The sequence below is a fragment of the Artemia franciscana genome, chromosome 4 (assembly GCF_032884065.1).
Source record: "Artemia franciscana chromosome 4, ASM3288406v1, whole genome shotgun sequence".
In the NCBI taxonomy this organism is placed as follows: Eukaryota; Metazoa; Arthropoda; class Branchiopoda; order Anostraca; family Artemiidae; genus Artemia; species Artemia franciscana.
In genome coordinates, this window is record NC_088866.1 from 30,795,520 (window position 1) to 30,815,755 (window position 20,236).

At 34.1% G+C, this 20,236-nt stretch overlaps 1 protein-coding gene across 2 annotated transcripts in view; it reads right to left on the reverse strand.

Moving 5' to 3' along the window:
- Positions 1-2,651: 2,651 nt before the first annotated feature.
- The window catches only part of LOC136026287 (C-1-tetrahydrofolate synthase, cytoplasmic-like), a 98,043-nt gene continuing 80,458 nt past the window's right edge, over positions 2,652-20,236 (reverse strand). For both annotated transcript variants that reach the window (XM_065702688.1, XM_065702687.1), the window contains exons 14-18: positions 18,496-18,599; positions 13,954-14,112; positions 12,239-12,518; positions 10,688-10,783; positions 2,652-2,809 (exon numbers count right to left, since the gene is read on the reverse strand). In XM_065702688.1, the coding sequence (XP_065558760.1) occupies positions 10,694-10,783; positions 12,239-12,518; positions 13,954-14,112; positions 18,496-18,599 (633 nt within the window). In that variant the 3' untranslated portion in view covers positions 2,652-2,809; positions 10,688-10,693. The remainder of the gene's footprint in view (positions 2,810-10,687; positions 10,784-12,238; positions 12,519-13,953; positions 14,113-18,495; positions 18,600-20,236) is intronic.

Consider the following 20,236-nt stretch of genomic DNA (forward strand, 5'->3'; position numbering starts at 1 on the left):
ACTCATATTACACCACCATGAATAAGGAAAACCACACCCCCCCTCCCAAAAAGAAAATAAAGACAGAACTACTTTGGCTCAGTAGCTACTTAGCTAATAACAACAATTTTAGCTATTTCATAATTATTTCGTCTTGAAGGCGATTTAACCAACAAAGAATATGTTTTAGATTGTCATTATATCAAAGCCATTTCCATACAATTGAAGAAGTTACTGGATGATATAATTGAAAAAATGAATACGTTGTTGTTCATTTTATTAATTAAAACTACTACCTAGTTCATATTAACAGTCTTTTGAAGCAGTTTTTCAATCAAGTTCTTGAATTTTTTTTTAATCTTGAAATCAATTTTTAGCTTCTCTTATAGTTTGTATTAGAGTACCAAGATCAATAAAAATGAAATCTGGTTGTTTGAACTAGCAAGTGGAAAATTGTTAAACCAAATATGCCTTAAAAATTAGGAAAATCAGAAATTAAAATTTTGAGAAATAAGACCTCCATATGGATAGTATAGTTTATAGTTTAGATAGTATGGTTTTCCATGGCAGTGGGCACAAAAAAAAAACATTGATGAAAAATCAGCTAAAAGTAGTTTAAAATATATGGCACGAAAGAGCTTAAAAAAGCGTAGCTTTCCCTTGAAGGTGTAGTTATTTCTTGGAACCAAAAGTTGACTAGTTTTGAATTTTCCCAGACGAAAAGCGCCTTCAGATTTAACTAATTAATTTTACCAATTTATTTTCACGGTCCAACGTGGAAACTCTAGCAGAAATATGGTACTGTTCTAAAATCTTCAAAATTTTAAAAAATAGATTTTTTTTTAAAAATTGTGGTTTTTAGGCAAGAATAGAAGATGGGTTCAAGGGGCAGAAAATGTTTTCACTTTGATGTCCTCGGTGCTTTGATTGATTTTTAAGGAAAGACCCACAAAATTAAATGTGAAACTATAGCACTCTGTTTATTTCATTTGTCTATTTATTTGTTTTGCCTAAAAAAACAGAAGGTAAATTGTAATTCTTGTGAAATCATTTCCTAAGTATTAAAAAATTTCTTTTAATCAATTTCATATGATTATCAGATATTTACTTACGCGATTCAAATGGCTGCAATTATGACCAGAAAATTCCTCTCATTTGTATAAAAATTTTTAGAAGATCAGAATTTACATACAAAAAAAAAATTCCAATCTGAATTGCATAGCCTGTTTTCTAACCTGACCGCTATGAATTTTTGTCTTCGGGGTCTATGCGTAGACTATCTTTTTTCTTTCGAGGGAAAGTTGTTTGTTCAGTTTGACCTTTAAAAGAGCAGATGCATCCTTCACTATCTACTATGACCTCGAAATTTATTTTTGACTTTTTGGAATTTTTAACTTTTTGGAATTTACTGTTTTGCATCGGAAATGATTATTTCACCGGTAGAAAGCAATTTTTTTTTCAAAAAGCACATGCGTCATCTAAATATCACCGAAGAATTTTTCCACTCGGGAAAACCTTCAACCGATCTTCGTAAAATCCTGAACGAGTTTCGACATATACTTTGAATATTCTCGGTCAGAGTCTTAAGGAAATCAATAGAAAGCAAGTCAATGTTTCACAATCTGTAATATACAATAGAAAATAGCTTAAAGGTATCTTCTCAAATCGTTTCCCTGTGTTGAAGGAAATTAATGGGTTGTCTTTGTGCCTTCTTTATGAGACTGTGACTGCTTCACGGTATGTTTATTCAACCTAAGCTGATGGTTTTGCAATTTTGATTCCATAAAAGAAAGAAGAAGAAAATATTGAATAAAAGTGAAGTAAAAACTTTAGATTTAAAAATTTTACATTACACAGCGCAAATATAGATGGCAGCAATGTTTTAGTATTTCTGTTTTTCATTTCTTATGCATCAATCCAGGTCTTAACGTAAAGCTAGGTCGTTTGGTGTATCTATAGCCACCGGGAGTTTATACGGGCCCCTGGACGAAAAACTTTTGTGAGCCCCTGCTAAATAATGCTGCATTTACTCTGCAGAAAGAATGAAAAAATGAAAAAAACGTAATGGAGGAAAAAGTGGAGGATAATCAGTGAATAATGAGAATATAAGACCAATATATCGGCCTAGGTATTGGAACTTGATCTCAAGAACTCAGAACATCCTTGGGCCCTAGCAATGCTAAAAGCTTGAAATTTCTTAAGTATGTGACCCTAGCCGTTTACTTGTGAATCTAGAACAATGGCGCATGATTGGTTTGTTATAAGATTATGTTAAATATCAATACAATGGATGATATATATATTAGAATGATACCGTTGATATTATTGATACATATGTACTATAACAATATATTTGATAAATGATAATAACCATCAATTTTTCTCTGAGGAAGTAAAAGAGAAGCACCATATAAAAACTACTTTTCTAAACATTGAAATAATTAAGTATGTTTTCAAGAATACGGCCTGAATTCAAAGTCAGTTAAGTTAACTTTTTTCGTTTACAAAAAAACTTGGAATAAACGTGAAAATTTTTGTGTTGTGAGACTTAATTTTGTGCAGATTCCAATACCTACAAAATTACTCAAGTTTTTCAAAGAAACATTTGTAGAGTAGAATATAAGCAATTTTTTTTGCGCCTTGCAACTCGCTCATTCACAGAGACATCTAAATTTAAATAACGATATTAACAATTTATTACCAAGCTATAACAAAACTAGAGATAATGCCAGCACCTACACTTCAACCATGAATACAAAATACTAAGTAGATAAAAATACAAAGATATGGCACTCCTTCCAGTAAAACATGATTTCAAGACCAATATCTCCTGCAAAGCATAAAATGTGCATTAGCATAAAACGTATAAAAGCATAAAAAGTATAGGCATATAAAACTGATAGCTCTACGCGTACTATGTATTGTTTGTAAATTCGTAGCAATATGGCCAAAATGCGGTCGTACATGAAAAGCAATTAAGTATTCAATATACTAAGTTATTCTCTTCCTTTTTTTTGGCTCATTTGATCTTTATAACCATGAGAGGCTTATAAAAGTGGAAACTGCCGCTAGTGTCAAAAGAACATAACATGTGCCATCTAGCATTTGAGGAATTTGTGTGACCCAAAACTAAAGCATTTGTCTTTTTATGTACTTCAAATTGCAGCGGGAACGTAAAAAAGCAAAATTTGGTTTCCAGTTGGTCTATCCGTTTAATGTCGACTAGTGTATTTAACTTGTCAAGATTTTCCCAAGCTAACCTAGGCCTACTTTGTAAGATTTGATTTTGACTTTAAATAATTCTTTATGGTAAAAAATATTGGGCACTTATCTCTTAGAGCTAATTCCGTTTAATTGACATTTCAGATAAATCATTGTAGGTCAATCATATAAATGTCCAATTTTCTTTGGAATTTTCTGCTTTTTGACAAAAATCGCCTGATGTTACATTGTATGTTTTGCTCCACTTTTACCACATACTACTCTGTGGCGCTAGTACTTTGGAGCCCTATCTTTCATGTTAAAGTTCCGAAGATATGATATTTAAAATTTGCTCATTCTCTTTGGCTATGACCTCAAGAGGGTTTGTTTTTGTTGAACGGGGTTGTTTTTGCTCTTTTTTGAAATTTAATTTTTTGCAGTTACCCCCATATCGCCCTAAACTCATAGTTCTTAAGTTTATTTTCTCATTCCTGCAAAATAGGGTCTCCGTTCATGATCATCCTGACGGTATTTAAAACTTTTAAGGTTTATAAACAGATTTTGGGTGTATAAATAATTTTCTTGCCTTCAAAAAGATAGCTTTTTTATTGTTTCTTCCTCCCTATACAGGCGGAATTTATTTATCAATACTTTTTTAATATATTTTAGGTATTTTAACAATCTTCTAGCCCTGAAAAAGATAAAATATTATTTTATTGAAATTTTATCTTTCAATTTAAAGGAAAAGAAAACTTATTTTATGCTACAGTAAAAAAAAAAAATTAAATACACAAAAAAAAACTATTTGGAGCTGTCAGCATTTCTTTGTTACGATATCCCTGCGAAAATAACAACTTAAATTTTTTTATATTTACGGTGACGAGTTAGTTAAGAGCGAAGTCATCGTTGAATAACAAAACGAAGAACTCCTAACAAAAAGTCCATAGTAAAAAGGGGAATCCTTGTTCCATAATAAATTGCTGTTGCACAGTTAGATGAATTTAATATTATTCTAGAAGAAAAATTCTAAAGACAATGGAGAGGTCAGAGAACAATTCTGTAGACAGTTTACCCTCAAAACAAATCTGTTACCGTACGAACAATACCTTAAATTGGCATTTTATTCCCCTGGGTATCAATTACTCAAAAGTAGCCTTAGCACGAAGCTTGTCTAATCTGAGAGATTGCTAACCCTCCCCCCCAACTACCCTCTTAATAGCATTCACATTTTTATGTATAAAATATTGCTGACCAGAAGATACTGCTGATCCTTGCAACTGAGGAGGAAGTTACAAAAACAAAAGAGTCAATGACGAGCACAATTTCAAGATTAATTAAGGATAAGATTGATAAGGACCAACTACTCAAAAATTCTGTTGAGAATTGTGAGGGAAATATATTCGTCAGTGTTTCTTGAATTCAGTCCCAAGCTTGAACAGTTATTGACATCTTTAAAGAATCTTAAAGGCTTAATTGAAAATTTAGAGAACCGAGTAGCAAAGCTTGAGGTGAAAAATGATGGAGCAAGAAAATGCTTGGAACTCTTATTTTTCACCGTATTGAGCAACAGCCGGGTGCCGATCTAAAGCCGACCATTCTAAATATAGCATCACAAAAGATGGGACTTTTAAGTGCCTTTGAACGTGATTTTTCATTAGTTTATAGGGTAAGACTGATTTTTTCGGGTTTGGAAAATGATAAAGTCGTCCCAGCTTTTTTTAAGATTTTCTTCTTTTGAGATGGCCCGCAGTGTTTGCAAGCAAATAAAAATTGGCTGGTTTTGAATTTTCGTATCTGAAGTTTTAACAAAAAGCCGTCAAGATATTCTGAGTGCGGCGAGAGCCACGTTTGGTGTTAAAATTGTATGTTCAGATTGTGGTCAGGTGCTCGCGAAGCTTCCAGATGAGCGGGTTGCACGTCAAATTAACTCCCTTTCAGATTGTGTTTAAATGTTGTTTTTGGGTATTCTTTTTCCGTTTATATTTTTTCATCTATACTTCTTTTTTTGTATCTTTTTTGTGATTATTTTAATTTGTTTTCATTAAAGAGGTTTATTTTGCCTTATTTCGATTTTATCGGTTTTTTTTCTGTTTATAAATAATTTCTTATTTGAACGCGGAGGAACTATGTTTTATGGCTATTTTCTACTCTTCAGATTGTCAAGTCACTGTCCGTAATTAATTGTAAGGGTTCAGGCTATTCCACTGATTCATTAAACCGATTGTCTACTCTAGAAAGAAATCAGCTTGATGTTGAAGGTTTATTAACTAAAACAATTGTGAGTAATGATAATGTGATTGATTTAACTTGTTTTTCTAATTTAAACAGTAATTATGTAACAGATTTTCGGTGTGCTAAAGGGATTGGGGGCTCTCGGGGTTTCAGTTAAATACTCAAGGGCTAATCTCTTCTTTCGACCAACTTAAAATTCTGATGGATGATTTGAAGCCACATGTTATTGGTCTGTGTGAGACTTTTTTGGATAGTTGTAATGATTTGCTTTTTGATTTGTCTGGTTATTTTACTGAGCGACTGAACAGGGTTCAGATATTTAAAGGAGGTCTTGCTCTTTATGTGTCTTACAAATTTCCATATTCCGTTCGTAGAGATCTTTCTGGGAATGCAGAAGGAGTTTTCAAATCTTTGATTTTTGAAACTTCAATCTCAGGTAAAAAGTTAGTTATTGGTGAGATTTATCGTGCTCCAAGCGGTTCTATTCCACATTTCTTAAATATTCTTGATGAAACAATGGAGTTGGTCCAAAGCCAGCCATGTGATAGGGTCGACATGGGTGATTTTAACTTAAATCTTTTGAATGATTCTTTTGTGTCTACAGACTTTCTCGCAATAATGCTTTCATATGGTATGCTGCCAACGACGCTTATACCTACTAGAGTAACTGAGACAAAAGCCACTCTAACTCATAATATATTTTCTTCTTTACCAATTCTTAGCAGCTGTGTCTTGGTAAGCGATATTTCAGATCACTTTCCTATTTTTTCAAAGTTAGCCCTTCCTGAGACTGCGTCTAGCAAAACTGCATTGCAAACATGTTTTACTTATCGCTTCTCCGAAAAGAACCTGCAAATTTTAAAAAATACGTTTGTATCAACAAGTGTGGGATGAGTTTGAATGTATACCAGATTTTGATATGCGTTTTGATTTGTTTTATGATTCAGTGAAGTATTCAATACTTCAAACCTGTAACCCCTTATCTTTGCGCTGTCGGCCAAAAAAAATGGAGCCTTTAAACCCTTGAATGACTCCCGGTTTAATCAAGAGCTGGAGAAGAAAGAATTATCTTTGGAAAAAGTGGAAAGCTTCTTCTCTATTTCATCACCTGGAATATAAGAGTTACAGGAAAGGATTTTAGATCACTTGTTCGCCGTGCTAAGTCTGAGTTTTATTTTAGGAAGTTTTCTGATTGCGAAAAAGATATTAGGAAAATCTGAAAACTTATTAATTCAGTTCTCAAACATGGCCCTCCCAAATCAGATTTTCCAGATAGTTTTTTAATCAATGGCCATCTGGTATCCGGTAGAAATGTTGTTGAAAGTCAACTGGCGTCTTATTTCTCAGCTGTTGAGAAAACCGCAGTATCCACCATTTTTCCAGCATCTTCTGATCCAGATTACAAGTCCTATTTAGGCCCATCTTGTGTTAAAATCAACGGGGATTGAGCCCGTAAGCGAGCCCGGAATTTGCAGGATTGTCTCTTCCCTAAAAGGTACTTCGTCGTTAGGCTCAGATGATATTCCTACTAAGGTTGACAAAAGATCAAACAGATAGACTTGAGACGATACAAAAAAGAGCTGTAAAAATTGTACTTGGACAAAACTACTCAACATACGAGGATGCACTGAAACAACTCAATTTGGACTCACTTGATAGTCGTAGACATGGCTTAACATATAGATTTGAACTAAATTGTTTGAACTCATTCTCGTCTACTACCCAACCTTGAGAGCCCCCCAACTGAAGGACCGGTTACTAGACTCCGACAAATAAAAAAGAATTGTCCACAGTTACTGACTTGCTCAGCATATAGTACTGAGAGATAACGCAAATCATTTGTCCCATATTTAACCCGTCATTTTAATAATATTGGCATGACTAATATTTAATGTTTGATTAAATTGTGTTTGGTTAATATAATGTTGATTAAATTTTCCTGTGAGTGTTTTTGAAGGTATAAATTATTTTGTCATGACATGCTAATGCTAGCTCCGACTATTGTAGTGAATAAATATATTTTATTCTAGTCTATAAGGTTATCAAGTTCATTTTACCAGTAATTGTCTCACCCTGAACGGAGTTTGTTTAAGCTTCTTTTGATCTTGGCATTTTCCCGTCATCACTTAAAAGGGCAAGAGTAATAGTCCTATTTGAAGGTGGCTCAAGAAGTAATCCTTCAAACTATAGATCAACCTCTCTTCTGTCAGTGTTCAGCATGATTTTTGAAAAGGCCATGTTTTCTAGACTCAAAAGCTTCCTAGATACAAAGAAGTTTCTTCATAATTTTCAATTTTGGTTTAGTACTAGTTACTCGACTAAGCATACATGTGCTTCGCTCCTTACTTTCCTTAAATTCTGGTTTAATCCCAGCTACTCTTATTTTGGACGTAAAGAACGCGTTTGACACCATAACACATAATATTCTTCAAGTAAAACCTGGTCATATTGGACTACGAGAAATCGTTCGTACACCAAAGATTTTTATTGGCAAGAACTCTATAAACGCCTTTAAGGTTGAAAATGGAGTCTTCCAAGGGTCTATTCTCGGCTCAATGCTTTTTTTTATTTATATCTATGATCTTTTTATGGAATAAAGATGTGTGTTCGAAAGTCTTGTTGCAGTTTGTGTCATCCCCCTCGAGTTGGTGAACCTAGGTTCCAGTCACAGTCTAACTCCGATGACAGCCTAGTTGCCTTCACTGATGAGAGTACGTTAGCTACGGTCGGATTTGATCAAGTTTCATTGAAGAAAAATCTTCGTGCTCTATTTGAGAGAGCTCTTTCAAGGTTAAATTTGGCTAAACTATTTGGCTCTTAACGTTTCCAAGTCTAAGTTTTTATTTTATTCTAGAATTTCTTCAGCCTTTCCGAGTATTCCTATGATGCATACGTCACGTGGTACTCCCCTTAAATCTGGAAGTGGCTGTGTCCGATTCCTTGGAATCCTTTCTTTACGAGAATCTGTCCTAAAATTCCACATTAATGTACGTCTTCTTTTCTTTAACTTGATTCAATCATAAATTTCCTATTGTTCTACCATTTGGATGTTGACTTTTCAGTCAAATTTGTAGAGTTTACTGTCTCTTCATGAGAAAGCCAGACTAGTTGTAAAGCTTGAAAACCATCTGCTGTTAAACCCCTCTTAAATTTCCGTTTCAGTTTATGTCCTTGCATGTGCTTCGTTTGCTTTTGCACGGTTACATGGGACCCTTTCAATTATATTTCAGTCTCCTATTTTTTTTCATCTGAAAGCTCAGATACATTCTGAGTTCGTATATTCTATTGTTCGCTGAGTTTCTTATCCGTACATGTTCCCTTAATTTACAGACCAAGGAGCCTTTGGGGGAATTAGCAGAGTGTATTATTGTATGTGTATTGATAATGAGTAAATCTTATCTTATTACCGTATCTTATCGTATTATTGTATGTGTATTAATAATGAGTAAATCTTATCTTATCTTATTAGGGCTTCTTATAACTTAAGATTGATTTTCCTTTTCTATGCAATAGAAAGCAAAGCTACCTTACAAGTTTCCCTAGAGGCCAATTAGATCTAACTAGCACTAATTTAAGCCAATCAACATTTGTATGGAATTTTTCAGCCAATCAAAAAATTCTACGAAAAATGTGAATAGCTTAAACTAGCACTAGTTAAATTTTGGTATTAGCCTACTCAGTCAATAGACCTTAGGGTACCCGTCTTAGTAGTTATTAGCCTAATTTAGATGCCCTTCGTATTTCCTGGGTTTGGAATGAACCAACTAGATTCTGAGGGAACCCGTTCAGAAACAAGAAGCCTAATTTTACTTTGAACTTACATAGATCTCTCTTATAAAAATGCATTATTGTTCCTCAATAACGACCAATTTTTATAAGATGAGCTTTTAAACATCCTTTTTGGGCCTGCCTTTTAGTAGCCTTCTTGCCTTGGCAGAAAAAAGAAAAGAAAAACGAGACGCATTACTCCTACCCATGCAAAAAAAAAAAAAAACTATTTTCCTTCTTTTCCGAAATTGGGACTCAAAAATATTCAGGGTTATCGACCATGGTGGTTACACTGATGACTTTTTCATTCCGATATGCCACCATTTTCGAAGAGTTGCAAGCGTAATATACTTAGTATTGAGGCAAACCTACATAATCGTTGTGATTTTTTAATCATTTTTAAACGAAAACCTTTACGGGCTATAGTTAACTTTTTACTAGGTTGTAGCTACTGCTGCAACCACGAAATTAACTTATTAGCAAAACAAATCAGATATGATTAAAAAAAAGTGCTTGCGCTATTTATCGAATTTTGTGAAGTTTCGTCAAAATTCCCCCATACCCCCCCCCTACCTGACAAAGTTCTCTCCAAATTTCTTGGAAAATCAACGAAATACGATTTAATTTCCGAGTTACTGTTCGTGTGTTTACAAACGCTAATTTTCGGAGAGATTTCAGAGAAAACAAATTTCTTTTGGGAAAATTTTCATGTTAGTGGAAACACTGTCATCTAAATCAATCTTTTTATGTATTTTTACGACCACTCCTTCTACAGGAAGTAGCCAGAGGAAAAAAGGTAACATGCAGAGGCCTCGTCGTTCTTTACTAAATGTGCCTAAGTTGGTACACTTTGATTAATAATTGACACCGACGAAATTGACGAAAACTTTAAAAAAAGAGAAAAACTTATTTCCAGTCGACTCTCGATAAATAAAACCTCGAAATGCTTGATGCTTCACATTATTTTTAATCCCCTTGAAAAAATGAAGAAACAACCATGCATTGCTCGAAATAATTTTGCGGTTAATTTTACCTCTGTAAGTCGAAGTGATCCAAAAATTAATTCTATAGCTCCAAATTAAGTAGATAAGTCGCCATTAAATATTCAATACACTTCCATAAGTCAAAATTTGCCCCTGTATTTCGAAGTTTTTCCAACGGAACTCTGCTAGTCAAAACCCCGGTATGCAGATTGCAACGTGTAAACTTTGTGTTTCCTAGCAAACTAAATTTATTATTGACATTTGAAAGTAAAGTTTTAATATGTCAAGTCTATAATACACTAATAAAGTTGTTCTTAACTTTGTAGTGGCTGTAGGGAGTAAATTTGGTGAATTTATATCTTTGTAACTCAAATTTTAGGCAGAAGGACCTCTATAGCTTGAGCTATGCAGAAGTCGAACTTTACGTAACTCGAAGAAAAATCATGGTCTCGTGGATTTCGAGTTAGTGAGAGTCGAATGTCGTTTATAGTTTTGTTTGCTTTGAGATAATTGAGAATACTTACTGAAAATTAAAAAAGCCCTTGGACAACTCCTGTGTCAAGGTCTAGTTCAATATCGTAGAAGCAGGGTCTTGTTGGCAGACCAGGCATCAAGGAAATCTACAAATTAATACTTAGAAAATCAAAAGTGTGAGTGACAGAAGAGAAAAAGAGATAAACAGAAATTAGAGAGAGAAAGAGGGAGATAGAGAAAGAGAGAGAGAAAGAGAGAGAGAGAGAGAGAGAGAGAGAGAGAAAGAGAGAGAGAGATGATATAGGAGCAAAAATAACGTGATATAATGCTAAATAATAACTAGGTAAATGAGACATCAAGAAAATCTCAACATTAATATTTAAAATCAAGAGTAAAACAGAAAGGAGAGAGAAACAGAAGAGGGAAAGAAAAAGGGGGGAGAGACTCGTACATATAACATGACTGCTAGAAAACCAAAAAGGTTATACATGCAATGCAGGTACGCCGATTGGAGGGAAAGCAGGGGAGGAGGTAGTTATTATTCCTACATTTGAAGAAACGCCATTTTTTCATAAAAAAAAAAAAAAACGAAACTGCTCCTCCCCTAGCTTTCAAAAAACGATTTCTGGTATCTTCATATAAATAATCGGAGAAAACACTTACCCACCCCTTGCATTTCCGTGAATTCAGTCCCCTGGTATAATTAGTTACTTATAATTAAGGACCAAGGGCTAGATTTCACGGTCTTCAAAACGTCTAGAAAATATAATGACGGATTCTGTCTAAATTTCCAAGATTCAGACGAGGTTAATTCCTAAAAAAAGGTATATAACATCCATTGATGGAGGATGGGTGCAAAAACGTCAGTGCCAAAAGGAGCTTCTGTGGTCCATTACAAGCAAAGCTTCTTGGGCCTAGTAACCGATTTACTTTGTAATAGTTTTTCTTTTAGTATTAATAAATTAATTGATTGATTGATTGAAACTTCCACGGTAAAGCCAATCTGTGCCCCATTCATATTTAGGATCGTGCGACAGCGTTAGAGCAGTTTTAGCCACGTATACAAGAAGATCTGAAAACACTTGCCAAAAGAAAAACTGGAAGTCCAAGTATTATTTGATTTCTGGACGCCATCTGCGTCTATCTCTTTAGCAACTATTTCAAATTTCATAAAATGGTAAAGATAAGTAAAGATGCGTCCTGTGGTGGCGCAGTGGATTTGACCTTAGCTTGGTAATACGGGACCCAGAGATCGAATCACGCGGAAGGAATGCACTGCAGGGCCGACGCAGGGACCTTAGTAGTCAAGAAGCGTCATTAATTCTTAAATAATAAATAAATAATAAGTAAAGATGATCGGCCGAGTCACGACGTAGGCAATAATGCTCCTAAACCAATGAATTAAATAAAGAAATTTATCACCAAATCGTGGCTTGTGCCTTTTTTTTCTGCAGGAATGCACTGCAGGGCCGACGCAGGGACCTTAGTAGTCAAGAAGCGTCGTTAATTCTTAAATAATAATAATAAGTAAAGATGATTACAGGTTCTGATTCTATAAGAATCAGACAAGGTTAATTTCTCTAAAAATAAAATATAGTTACATCTCCAGTAATGGGCGTTATAAAGCCAGCACCAACAGAAGCTTTAACTTCTCGTACTGGCACTGTAAAGCCAGTCGGCGCTCCCTTCAAGCTTGGATCGTGTGACAGCGATAGAGCAGTTTTTGCCATGCAGATAGGTAAATTTGAAAACCCTTGATTTTTGTAACGGTCAATGGATGCTTGGGCTTTATCTGATATTCGAATACCATCTGCACCATATATCTCTTTGGCAATTATTTCAATTTTCTTCTCAATAGTTTCTTCCAGGTCGTATAAGAACCTGAAAAGTTAAGCAGAACTATATATATATATATATATATATATATACATATATATATATATATATATATATATATATATATATATATATATATATATATATATATATATATATATATATATATATATATATATATATATATATATATATATATATATATATATTATATATATATATATATATTATATATATATATATATATATATATATATATATATATATATATATATATATATGTATATATATATATATATATATATATATATATATATATATATATATATATATATATATATATATATATATATATATATATATATATATATATATATATATATATATATATATATATATATATATATATATATATATAGAGAGAGAGAGAGAGAGAGAGAGAGAGAGAGAAAGAAAGAAAGAGAGGCCCGTTCAAACCGCCCTTTCCACCCTAAAAAATTTAGGTTTTCTAGATTTTTAAGTTATATATATATATACATATATATATATATATATATATATATATATATATATATATATATATATATATATATATATATATATATTCTAAAACCCTTAAGAAATTAATATCATCAATAACAGTTTTTTCCAAAGCAAGACTGATAGATTAAAGCTATTACGAATACTCCGCGATAAGCTTGCCCCCTCCCCCGTCCATCTTTCAAACGTATCTGTCTTGTCTTATAGGTTTACAGAATTGATGTAAATAGTCCGAATGTTACACCTATAGAATGTTTACACAGGGGAAGAGCACAAGGCTAAAAAAAGATAGTAAAAGCAGTAACTTGTTATTAACTATAGTTTCTATACGGTAAAATTTGGTGACAGCCTATATCAGAAAACATTTCAGAAGTTCTCAAGAATAGAATTTTAAAAGGGCAATTTCTTCTTGGTTGAGAGTCTTCTCATGAGTTTTCCCTGGGAGAAGTTTTCTTATATAATGTTGCTATGGCAAGTTTTAAATCCGTTTTTATTATTTTCGTTTATTATTCGTTTTTATTATTCGTAATAATATTAATATATTAATAATAATATTATTCGTTTTTATTAATTTTCTTAGGATAATTCGGTGGCGTCATCTCACTAATATCAGGGGACAGGGCAGAACATTTTTTTTTCAAAATCTAGAGCGGGATAATCTTTTTCAGTAAAAATACAGCAAATCTGAGGGGAGTGTGGAAGAAACCCACCAGCAAAATTTTCGTTGTAATTTTTCATGAGATAAGTTTTCATCGATACAAAATTTGTTGGTGGGATTTATCTCTGGAGGTAATTTTTTCCAGGACCAGATAGTCTTAGGCATAAATTTTCCCGAGGTGAGCTTTCGGGGGGCTAAATTTTCTGTTACGCATTGGACTTGGACTATTGGACTATCGGTGCTTTTTGGACTATCCAAACAATGTAAACAAAATGAACATACTTGAACTCAGACGACTTTTCCACCGCTTTTATAACAGCTTCTGCCAAGGAAGTGGCTCCTTTACCACCTAAGGCCCAATGTCGACATATAACAGCATCAAATGCCCCGGCTTCCTTGCTCAAATTCTGAACAAGTTCCAATTCTTCTTCTGAATCGCTCCTAAAATAAAAAGTAAAGCTTATATAAGCTAGTAAACGTTGAAATAGCCACTTCAAATTCAAACAAGAGCTAAGAGCTAATATGGCACTCGTGACGAGGCCGGAAGCGCCAAGAGCTCATATGGCATGAGTTCTAGCAAAATTCTAAGAATCAATGGATTGATTTAAGAGAAAAATCAGATGCTTAATGCCAGTCGGGATTTAAAATAAGAACTCTGAGACACGAGGTCCTTTTAAATATCAAAATTCATTTAAATCCGATCACCTACTCGTAAGTTAAAAACACCTCATTTTTTCGAATTTTTCTTCTCCCTTCAGCCCCCCAGATGGTTGAATCGGGGAAAACAACTTTATCAAGTCAATTTGTGCAGGTCTCTGACATGCCTACCAATTTTCATCGTCCTAGTACGTTCAGAAGCACCAAACTCGCCAAAGAAGAGACCCCCCTAACTCCCCCAAAGAGAGCGGATCCAGTTCGGTTAAGTCAATCACGTATCTACGACATTTGCTTATTCTACCCACCAAGTTCCATGCCGATCTCTCCACTCTAAGCGTTTTCAAATATTTCCGATTTCCCCCTTTAACTCCCCCCAATGTCCCCAGATCCAATTCGAATTGAAAATGGAGTATCTGAAACATAACATATTTCTATGTATCACGTTTCATTAAGATCCGATCACCCATTCGTAAGATAAAGATACCTCCATTTTTATGTTTTCCTGGACTTCCGGTTTCCCCTTCCAACTCCCCCCAATGTCACCGGATATGGTCAGGATTTAGAATAAGAGCTCTGAAGCACAAGATCCTTCTAAATATCAAATTTCATTAAGATCAGATCACCCGTTCGTAAATTAAAAATACCTTATTTTTTCTAATTTTTCCGAATTAACTGTCCCCCCACTCCCCCTCAGATGGCCAAATCGGGGAAACGACTATTTCTAATTTAATCTGGTCTGTTCCCTGATACGCCTGCAAAATTTCGTCGTCCTAGCTTATCTGGAAGCGCATAAACTAGCAAAACCGGGACAGACAAACCGACCGACAGACCGACAAAATTTGCGATCGCTATATGTTACTTGGTTAATATCAAGTGCCATAAAAAGCAAGGTATACATATATATATATATATATATATATATATATATATATATATATATATATATATATATATATATATATATATATATATATATATATATATATATATATATATACATGATTTAAGATTATTAACATATGGCATGTTAATAAATTGAAAGGGAGTAGCCAATTCGGACTAGTCCCAGTTAAAGATAGAAATGGGGTCACAATTAGTGATAAGGAAAAAGTTAAAGAAAGATGGGTGGAACATTTTGAGAATGTGCTAAACCGAGATACAGTTGCAGGAAAAGATATAGATGAAAATGAAAAAGTTTGTGATACCTTGGATGTAAAGGAAGATTTGTTTAGTGAGGAAGAATTAGCGACAGTACTAAAAGGATCAAAAATTAATAAGGCTCCAGGTGCTGATAATATGATTAATGAGTCTCTTAAATATGGTGGCTCTGAGGTTAGGAATAAGCTACTGAAGATTATGAACATGATTTTTGAAAAAGGGGAAGTACCCAATGATTTTAGGAAAACTTTAATTAAACCACTGTATAAGAAAGATGACAAGAGTGAGTGTCGTGATTATCGAGGCATTAGTCTGGTCTCTGTAGGTAGCAAATTAATGAGTAATATGATACTTTTTAGACTGAGAGATGCTGTAGACAAAGTTTTAAGGGAAGAACAATACGGTCTTAGGAAAGGTAGAGGATGTGTCGACCAAGTTTTCACTCTTAGGTTAATAATTGAGAAGTCCCTTCGTTGTCAAACACCTTTGGTCCTCAGTTTTATCGATTATGAGTAAGCTTTCAGTTCTGTTAATAGAATAGTGTTAACAAAGGTCTTATCGTTATATGGTATACCAGAAAAATACATTTTTTGAAAAAGGGGAAGTACCCAATGATTTTAGGAAAACTTTAATTGAACCACTGTATAAGAAAGGTGACAAGAGTGAGTGTCGTGATTATCGAGGCATTAGTCTGGTCTCTGTAGGTAGCAAATTAATGAGTAATATGATACTTTTTAGAATGAGAGATGCTGTAGACAAAGTTTTAAGGGAAGAACAATACGGTCTTAGAAAAGGTAGAGGATGTGTCGACCAAGTTTTCACTCTTAGGTTAATAATTGAGAAGTCCCTTCGTTGTCAAACACCTTTGGTCCTCAGTTTTATCGATTATGAGCAAGCTTTCGATTCTGTTAATAGAATAGTGTTAACAAAGGTCTTATCGTTATATGGTATACCAGAAAAATACATTAAAGTAATTTGTGCTATGTACGAGAATAACACTGCTGCGGTTAAGGTAGGAAATGAGGTTAGCAACTGGTTTTGTATTAAATCAGGAGTTAAGCAGGGTTGTGTTCTATCCCCCTTTATATGGATCATTTTGATGGACTTCGTCTTAAGGAGCACCAGGAAGGCAATTGGAGACCACGGAATAAAATGGGGAGGAAAAACGCTCCTGGACTTAGATTATGCTGATGATTTAAGCATATTAGATGAAAGTGCAAGCAAAATGAATGGAGTTTTAGAGGTTTTGCGAGTTCAGGGTGCTAAAGTAGTCTTGGAAATTAATATTAAGAAGACTAAGTCACTAAGGCTAGGAATAAGTGAAGATGAACAGGTGACACTAGGTAACGAAAAGATTGATCAGGTTGGGAGCTTCAGTTACCTTGGTAGTATTATTAGTAAAGACGGTGGGAGCAGTGAAGATGTTAAAAGTAGAATAGCTAAGGCTCAGGGTGTTTTTTCACAGTTAAAAAAAGTTTGGAAGAATAGGAAGATAAGTCTACAAACCAAGATTAGAATATTGGAAGCTACAGTGATGAAAGTGGTCAAATATGGTTCTGAAGCATGGGCGCTCCGAAAAGCAGATGAAAATTTACTAGATATTTTCCAGAGAAATTGCGAACGGATTGTTCTGGGTACCCGGCTGACTGATCGTATTTCAAACAGTAGGTTGTACGAAAAATGTGGTTCAATCCCGCTTTCTAGGGTAATAATGAAAGAAAGGTTGAGATGGCTAGGCCACGTTCTACGGATGAAGGATGACAGATTACCGAAGATTGTCCTTTTTGGCCAACCGTCGGGGGCCACACGGAAAGCAAGTCGTCCTTGTCTGGGTTGGGAGGATGTCATAAATAAAGATTTAAAGAAAATGGGAACTTCCTGGGAGGGTGTAAAGAGGGAGGCTTTAAGTAGATTAGGTTGGAGGCGGAACGTGCGTAGCTGTGTTGGCCTCAGGCGGCTTGGTGCTGCTGTGAGTTATTAGTAGTAGTAGTAGTAGTAGTAGTATATATACATACATATTGCGACCAAAAACCGACTATACACGTGCACAAAAAAAAATAAAAAATTCAAATATTTTAAACCAAATACGGTATGTACCTTTTCTGTTCTTTGCACAAAGGCACTAACCTGAACAGCGAAATACGCAGAGAAAACGTCTTCGGGCCTCCTCTCTTTGAGGGAAAAGGTGTCTCTCCTCCATCCCCTTGCTTTAAGGCTTAGTGTTATGAAAGTGCAAAACTGATAACAGAAGAGACTCAATTTTTCAAAAAAGGGAATGAGACATTTTATTTCTTTCTTTTTCTTCTGCTTTGCTTTATAGTCGTACTTCATCGATTGAAACTTATCAGAGATCTACTTCAGGTTTTTATATAGTTCGGCTGATAAGCGTGTTTCAAAACAGGAAAGGTTTTTTTTTAGCCAGATATTCCCCCAAACTAAAACTGTTCTTTTTTTCAAAATTTGGCTTAAAAAGCATACTTCGCTTTGTGGTTTTCTTTTTATTTGTCCACCTACCCGTAATATAATACCTTTTCCAAAATAAATTTTTAGGTAAGTATCTGATCTTGTAGGCTAATCCTTTCTCTTTTTAACTCTAAAATGAAATAAAATCAAAATAATTATTTTAACTGTTTTATTTTTTAACAAATGCGCAGTAGTTTTCGAATTGCATAAAACGTGAAAATGTTCAATAACAATCAATACGGTAAAAAAATGTCCAATGCTGTTTTTCCAAGATCAGGAAATAGAACCATTTACGACAGGAAAAATATTGACTACAAACATTACCAGGAAAACTATATACGTATACGTAGAAACCACATACATAATATGTACATATATGTATTTTTATTATATATAGAAACAAACAATTTACGAACGGAGAGACACTAGTGGCATCCATAACCAAAAAAAAAAAAAAAAAAAAAAAAAAAACAATTAACAGACATGAAAGAATAAAGAAGTAGAGAAGAGAAGAAATGAATATATATAAATAAAGAATATAGTTACGGAAAAACGTTGATGGCAACGATAACTGGAATACAAAATTTGCGAGCATTTTCTATATGCTTTTTGAGATTGGTGAAACCTCTTTCCACAAGCTCAATATTCGGCTGAAAAAATTGAAAGCCTAATAATTAAAATTCTAATACCCAACTCCTCATCCTAGAACAAATTTTAAGTTAATCTTTTTTTTAATTATACAGGCAAAACGGTAAATAATATAGATAATATAGGATAAAGATAAACAATATAGTCTATGATCCAGAAGTCTGTATCTCTGAAGGGGTGGTATATATCTGCTGCAGTTGGTTAAGAAGGTTATCGGCTGATCTGCTTCCGGAAATTCGGTCGCAACTGCTCGAAACCCTGTGATTTTTTTTTAACAAGTCCAAAATTGGCCAATACGTAAATCTTTGCGGATTTTGTTTTGTGAAACTTCGGAATCGAAAACAAATTAAAACAAACTGTAAACATTCTTAATCCTTAAGAGAAGTATTTTTAGTGGCATTATTTTGTTTTGCCTCTTATTTGACAACTTTCAGGAAAACTCTAACTTTTTTATTCACTTTGCCATTGTCCTAGTTGTTTTGAACATTATAGTATATTCGTGATGGCAAAAATCTTATTTTTGAAGGATGTTTTCTGAACACCTAGTCATAGAAAAATCGTCTTTGTGTATGTCGGCCGTTTTTCTTAGAAACTGTGCACAATGATGAATCTGGGATTCGAATATGAAATGAAGCAATTACTGCAACCTCTAGGACATTTTACTTCGTCAAGATATGCCGCCTGGTGGCTCGGAATGGCGTAAAGAGAAGCGGTACGAATGATTATATTTTGGAAAGAAGATCGATTGTGATAAAACCGAAGACTGGCAGGATCAATACAAGATACTAGGGTATATAGGAGTGATGTTATTGATGTTAAAAGTGAAGATCAATATCTAGTAATGTCTGGGGTATTGGAAGGGTAGCCTAACTACCTCCCAGGAAGTTATGATTTTGGTAGACTCCAGGATGAGAATTTGAGAGAAACTTTCCGGGAGCAGTTGAATGCTAAATTTGAGAGTTTAAAATTTGACAATGTGGAAGATGGTTGGAATAATTTTACAAAAACCATTTTTAAAGTTGCTGATGGTGTCTTAGGGAAGAAAGTTAGAACTGCAGCTAGGAATATTAGTGAAAAAGCTTTCTGTTTAATAGAGAGGAGACGAGGCTTGTACAAGAATTATCTGAGTGATAGATCATATGAAAACAAAATGAATATAAAGAAAGTGGAGACAGAAATTAAAATATGAAATAAGAAGGTTTGAAGTGGAGGCCATGGATAAAATTCCCGAGGATTTGGAAGATGCAGCTAGACGGCATAATAATAAAATATTGTACAAGCATGCTAATAAATTGAGAAAGAGTAGTCGATCCGGACTTGTCCCGGTTAAGGATAGTTTGTGAAACCTTGGATGTGAAAGGAGATTTTTTTTGCAAGGAAGAACAGGCGAAAGTACCGAAAGGATATAAAAATAATAAGGCTCCAGACGCTATTAGTGTGGTAAACGAGTTTCCTAATATGGTGGTTCCAAGGTTAGAAATAAGTTACTCAAGATTATGAATATGATTTTTGAAAAAGGGGAAGTATCTAACGATCTTAGGAGAACCTTAATTAAACCACTGTATAAGAAAGGTGATAAGAGTAAGTGTTGTAATTATCGAGGCATTGGTCTGGTCTCTGTAGGTAGCAAATTACTTAG